This window comes from Gavialis gangeticus, unplaced genomic scaffold, assembly GCF_001723915.1.
Source record: "Gavialis gangeticus isolate Ggan-Ray unplaced genomic scaffold, GavGan_comp1, whole genome shotgun sequence".
NCBI lineage: Eukaryota > Metazoa > Chordata > Crocodylia > Gavialidae > Gavialis > Gavialis gangeticus.
In genome coordinates this window covers 40,871,603-40,878,416 of record NW_017728996.1, presented here as the reverse complement: position 1 = coordinate 40,878,416, position 6,814 = coordinate 40,871,603, and the positions used below count along the sequence as shown (strand labels likewise).

Below are 6,814 nucleotides of genomic sequence, written 5' to 3'. Positions count from 1 at the left end.
TTTTTTGAAGATGGGAACCACATTGGCCCTCTTCCAGTCCTCTGGCACCACACCAGAGCACCACGAGTGCTCGTAAAACCGTGCCAGGGGTCCCGCAATGACCTCTGCTAATTCCTTCGGCACTCTGGGGTGGAGATCATCTGGACCAGCTGATTTGAATACATCCAGTCCCTCCAAAAGTTCCCTGACTAGATCCTCCCTGACCCTTGGCCTAGGTGCGCCTCCCCTGGGGCCTGAGGGGGGCCCAATGGGGGGGTTGATCTGGTCCGTGCTTAGGAAAATGGAGGCAAAGAAGTCGTTAAATAGGTTAGCTTTGTCGTCTGGTGTGACGACCAAATTTCCTAGCATGTCTTGCAGGGGCCCCACATTACCCGGTACCTTCTTTATGCCCCCATGTATTTAAAAAATGACTTCTTGTTGTCCTTGATCTGGGAAGCTAGTCCCAGTTCCATCTTTGCCTTGGCCTTCCTGACTGCCCCCTGCATCCCCGAGCAACTGCAGTATATTCCTCCCTGGTGATGGCCCCTCCCTTCCATTGGGTGTACGCCTCCCTTTTAGCTAGAATTAGTTAGTTAATTAACCTGAAAGTGATTTGGCCTATCTTTGCTTAAATCAATCAGTATTCACTGCTCTTAATAATTTTCATCACACACACAAATGTTTTTAAATTGTGCCAATGTTACCAGTATCATTTTCATGATCTTAACAGATGTTTAATTTTTTTGTACCCTCCCTTGATACATTTCTGAATCTGAAAACTACACTGCTCTTTTAATTGTTCTCTCTGCTTAAGAACTACAAAATACTCAACACTTTCCAATTACTTCTTCAAACGTCTTAGAATATAATTCGTTCAAATTTGATTTTTTTTATGATGACACTGGATTTACTGGGTGCTCATAGCAATAAGAGTGTTTTTTATGTGCACACACCCCCCATTCATTCAAAAAATCATGTTCTTTTACTTTTTATCAGAACCTGAGTCTTTACAGAAATCAGTGGCCTTGTAATATGGTATAGCTTCGTGCATTTTACCATTGAAGAAACTGAGGACCTGAAAGATTTAAGCCCAGCCTCAATGTGCTTTTTTGCAGCCGCAAATGTTGTGTACCTGATTTGTGGGCAGTACCAAATACTTAGACTTCCAAATAATCACTGTATTTTTTGCATGAAGCATGCCTTGTTTTTAAACACAGAATGAAAAAAAAAAAGGATTTTTCCTTGAAACTACTGACAAGTATTAGTATTTTCATAGGGAAAGCACAGGCAGCTGCAGTAAGTGGGAGCAAAATTGGGTGTGCTGCTGCCTGAGCCAAGTGGCCCGGCCACTTTCCTGTTCTCAAGCTGAGCTGAATGGGCAGCCCGCAGCAGCACCTGTGGAGTCAACTGAAGGCCACTCAGCCTGGGCCTTGGCTCTGCTTTAGAAATACAGCAGAACCAAGCCAGTCAGCTTCTGTAGCTTCAGCCTCTGCCTAAATGGAAAAGGCTTCCACTGATCACAGCCAGCAGCTGGGGAGCCACACTTGCTTCCTGTGGTAAGTGCAGGGTTATATTCTTTTTTCCCTGAGCAGAGCTTCCTTCTGCAGAAATTGCTGCTACAATACTTAGTCAGTTAAATCATGCACCCCACTTCCCAGCAGCTGATTGTTTTGGAAAAAAGGTGTGTGTTGTTCGCAAGAAAATATGCTCTATTGTGTCATTTGTACCTGTAATGCCAGTCTCTAAAAATCTGGACTTTTTACCTTATATAGCATAGCTTAGCAAGCCAGCAATAGATGAATAGAATCTAGGCCTTGTGTCTTTCGATTCTGAGCCTTCTGTTGGTCTGGCTCTGTCATGAAAGTTGACCTCTCTTAAAAAAACAGTGCTTTTAAAAATAACAGTAATAAAACTTCCCCTCGGCCTCCATTTTTCTTTTTGTATCTTATAGCAGTTTGTGTAGCTGAATTACTAAAAGGAATAAGAAATTACCTTGAACAAAGCCTTTAATAGAAATGGGTGAAATAAATGTTTTTTCATAAGTAAAAATATGAGCAAATGTAACTGCTTTGTGTTCAAAATATATTTTAATTTTTGTGAAACTGTCAAGGAACATACTGGTAGTTGGACTGCTTAATGCTTTTATTTTTCTTGTCTCTAGCAACTATTGAGTGCACGTATTGGACACGTGAAGAAGTACCCTGAGTTTTACATGCTCCAAGAGATCACCAGTATCATGGGAGGCAAATTTAACACAGAGCTGAGCTTTAAATTGGAAAAATGTCTTCTTGTATTGGTAACGTTCTATAAATATGTATACTTGTTTAGAGAAAAACAATTTAAGATGTATTTCATTATGTTTTGCTAGGATAATTGTGACTGTTATTCCATGCTTAAACTACAGGTTACAACTTGGAAACACGTTGCTTAGGTTTAATTAACTGAATTATCCTGGAAATTAGAATGTAACTATTTTATATTTATAGTTTTAAAAATATGGTCATATATTAATAAAGTATTTCTGTAGACCATAATATTTTCATTCTAAAACGCTAATATTTCATCAGTGACACCATTATAAAGGCCTGATAAAGTTGGGTTTGTTTTTTTTTTATTCAAGGGAAAGGCTAAATTTGCTAAAGTACGATTTCCTGTCATGCCTGCACAGCTACAGAAAGATTATAAAACTGTAGCATCTCTCCTGACTCCAGAACAGAGAGCTTCAGTGATGCATAATGTGAGTAATCTATTTTTTAATCATAAACATATAATTAAGAAAATATAGATACATTATTCTTGTCTGTCTTTAATGTTGGGAGAACAATGCAGTATATAGGCTTGATAAAGTGCCTAATGAGGTCAATGGACGATTTCCATTCATTTCACTGTACATTGGGTAAGAACATGAGAATTTGACAAGTCAGCCATCTGTAATTTCTAGTGAATTTAGATAGAGCCGTTGGTTGCAGTATACTTTACAGTTCTTTTGTTGTGCTCATTTTTAAATACTTCTTTGGGCAAGTTCCTTAATAAAAGTGCTGAAATACATGTTTACCCGTAAGTGAAAATATAGGCAAATGTCTTTGAAAATTTCTGTTTTAAAAATTTACCTTTGCAGTTTCATACTTGGCTAATGCATACTAAACAAAACCAGTCATTTTATACTTGTACACCCAGACTTGTAGTCTTTCTTTCACACATACACAAGCATACATGTATGTGTGTGTATATGAGAGAGACTACACAAAGGACAATGAGAGACCTTTTTTTAGGGCTGTCAAACTATTAAAAAATGTGATTGCAATTAATTGCACGATTAAAAAAATTAGTCGCAATTAATCACAATTGCATGGCTAAAAACTTAAAATTATGCATGTATTTTGTATGGATGGGGTATGTGTGGGGGGGATTTGGAGCCTGGGGATAAGGGGTCCCCACACACCCTGGTGGGATGTGGGGTACTGTGGGTCAGGAGTGAGGGGCAGTAGCATCAGGGCTGGGGGGGATGTGGCTTGGGAGTGAGGGGTGGACACGTGCATACGCAGACAGTGCTATGATGGTAAGTCTGGAGAGGGGTGGGGGGGCACATATAGAGGCCCCCATGGTGAGAGGCAGGGGTAGGTGCTGAGGTGAATGGCACCCAGGGCTGGGACAGGTCATGGGATGGAGCTGCAGGCAGCTCGTCCAGGAGTCTGGGGTGGGGAGAGGGGGTGGCTCCCCACCACTGTGCATACCCTTGGGGAAGGCATGGGGAGCATGTGCCTGCTGGATTTGTGTGTGGGGCAGAGGCAGGCTGGGGCTCTGCACCCTCCTTCTTTTTCCTGGGAGCCACGTGACACTATTTTATGCCTCCCTCTGCCAGGCAGGCAGGGGACATTCAGTGCGGCCAGTGTGCAGCTCCTGGGGCAAAGGCAGCAGAGCGCAAAGCTCCAGCCTGCAGCAGGCAGCCTGCCTCCGCCCCATGCACAGATCTGGGGGTCACATGCCCTCCATACTTCCAGGGCTGCACGCAGGAGGGGGGAGCCATGCCCTCCCCTTTCCCCAGCACCTCTGCATGAGCTTCCCATAGCTCCATCCCATGACCCACCATGGGGTCCCTTTCACCCCAGCACCTGCTCCTGCCCCTCTCCCTTCCTCTCCCTCCCTTACCATAGGGGCTTCCCCCCTCCCTTCCCCCAACCCAGCTGCAGCCCCTGGAGCCCACGCTCAAGCTGCCCTGTGGTCCTCTGTGCTGCCACCACTGGGCAGCCCGGGGCGGCAGAGCAAAGCCTGGGTGTGGGCTCCAAAACCACATGCACAATTAACACATTAAAAAAACTTAACTCAAGAACTGATTAACACGTTAATCGTGTGCATTAACTACAATTAATTGACAGCCCTACTTTTTTTCCATTTTGAGAAGATTTTTATTAACTTCGTAAGAATCTGTTTGCCAGAGAATTTGAATTAAATTTCTAGGTTACAGAATTCCTTAGGATGCTTTCAAATGTATTCATTGAACAGATATTTGTGGTTGCTGTTAGCATTCGTCCATAAACAGAGATATGAAACAATTGTTCCATTCACAGACTGTTGACATTTTTTACCATGTTTACTCAATTCTAAGAAGAGCTTTTTTTCCCCATGTAACATGTGGAAAGACAACCCACTCAAAAACAATCACCAAGGTTTTTAAGGTTCATGGAGACTCTCCCCCCCAAGCATAACTGCTTACAAATTTCATAATCTTAATGCTGCATGTCATGGGCTTGTAGCAGGTTTTTTTTTAAATATTTTGTTTAATATTTCTGCTTTTAAACCACCTGTTCTTGCTTGCAGTTCTAACTTCACCTTAAGATTTTTCATCTGGGAACTGTTGTTAGTGCTATTAATAGATCTGCAAGACATCCACTTAAGTCATAGTTATAAGAACATTTTCTAGTATTCCAATGATCAAGAAGAAGCAGTGCTCCTTTAATTGAAATGAATGTTTCATTGTATTGTCTTATGTGCTTTTATTTGAGATGCATCTGGGCCAAAGTACTAATTGAAGTCTTTTGTATAGATAGAATATGTGTTTGGGTTTATCCATTTTTATTCACAGAAATTCCTAGAAAGAAAAACTGACAAAAGACATAACAGAGAACTTTTGTTCTACAAGATGTCTGATGTGTGTTTAGGTTTCGGAAAATACATACAGGGTTCGCCGAGCTTTTCTTTTTAAATCTCACCCTGATGTTATGTCTGAATATTGTAGGAAGTATGTGGTAATTCTGAATTTCATTTGTTCATTTCTTTCTTTTTAGGATATTAGTTCAGATCCTAATGCAGAAAAACTTGCTTTGAAATATCATCCTCAAGTAGTTTTAAGTAGTCGATCATTGTTTACTTTGCTGAATAATCATGGACTGAACTACAAGGAACAGTGGGAAATTCCAGTTTCTGTTCAAATGATTCCTGTTGAAGGTGTGGTGTATTTTCATACCAACTTAATGATGTCCAAAGTCACCTAACTTGATTTACATTTTCGTAATCCCTTTCCAGGTGAAAGAGCGGAGAATTTGAAAATCCAGTCTAAATCAGTGGGGGCCAGCATTTTTGCCAGTCGTGCCCCAAATTAAGCCCTGAGTGTCACTCCAGTCTCTTTCCCCTGCCCAATCTGCAGTCCTGCCCTGTGCTCCCTGCATGATCTGCTGCTCTGTTTTTTGCTTCCTACCCTGTTTGCCACTGTGCTGCCTGGCCCTTCCCTGATCTGTCATGTGCTACACACAGAGATGGTCCATGCCACTTTTGGGACATGTCACAGGTTGTCTATCCCTGCTCTTAATAATCAGTTCACCAGTTGAGTAATTATACATGTATTTCCTTCAATAATCCTTTTGAAATCTCAGCTAAAATAGTACGTGTGTCTGTCTTGGTTGTTAATATATTACTTAAGATAAGTGAGAGCCAACTTCTTTGCAGGTGTGTCACAAGTTAGCCTTTCCTCATCAAATGTCACTGTGATCCCTTTCCCTTTCTTGATCTACTGCTCTGGCTTCTGCTCCTTGCCCTCTGCTCCCTGTTTGATTTTCTGCACACACAGCCTGCCTGTGCCACTTATGGCTCTCAAATGATAGATTGGTCATCCCTGACTTAAATAATGTGTTTGTATCTTATAGCTAATGCAGGGTGTTAAGAGTCTTTTTAATTGTCTCATGTGTAACTTCTCCAAAACCACACTAAAAAGTAACCCTTCCAGTCAGATAACCTCAGAATTTGTGTAAATTGCAATTTTTATAAAGTTTCTTAATGATGGAGTGGTAATGATGCAGTCAGAGTGTTCTGAAAGCCTATTTATGAAGTTTTTATGTTTTTTGTCAATTAAGGATAACACAGATTAACAAATAACAAAAAGGTGCATGTTTTATGGTGTAATGGTAGAGATAGGGTGGTTATTTTAAGCAGCTTCATTAGAGAGCTGTGACTCTTTTCCTCAGGTATATCAAACCTGGTCTGTTTAAACACAGGGAAGAGAAGGTAAGTGTAAAGGTATAATCTAATAGCTGGGTGAGATTTTCTTCTCTTTCCGGGGACAATAGATCCACTTTCAGGACAAATAGGCATAACTCAAGGCCAGGTACAGACTTTCATTTTCTATCAGAATTGCTGTTCTCCAGGTAGAAACTGAAGGTGTACAGATGGTCAAGTTCGTTTTTGTGTTTTTTCTTTTCCCAAAGCAAAAATGTCTGCTTCAGGAGAAAAATAACTTGGAAATAGCCAGGGTTAAGTTAACTTGTTCCTGAGAGAGTATTCCCTAGGAGACTGAACATCTATACGCTTTCCCTCAGTTTATCCCATTCTGGGGTCTGGGAGG

The 6,814-nt window shown here is 41.3% G+C and overlaps 1 protein-coding gene across 1 annotated transcript in view; it reads left to right on the top strand.

Moving 5' to 3' along the window:
- ICE2 (interactor of little elongation complex ELL subunit 2) overlaps window positions 1-6,814 on the top strand; it is a 72,268-nt gene that overhangs the window by 18,432 nt on the left and 47,022 nt on the right. The window contains exons 5-7 of the mRNA XM_019504363.1: window positions 2,141-2,275; window positions 2,600-2,716; window positions 5,265-5,424. Of these exons, the coding sequence (XP_019359908.1) occupies window positions 2,141-2,275; window positions 2,600-2,716; window positions 5,265-5,424 (412 nt within the window). The remainder of the gene's footprint in view (window positions 1-2,140; window positions 2,276-2,599; window positions 2,717-5,264; window positions 5,425-6,814) is intronic.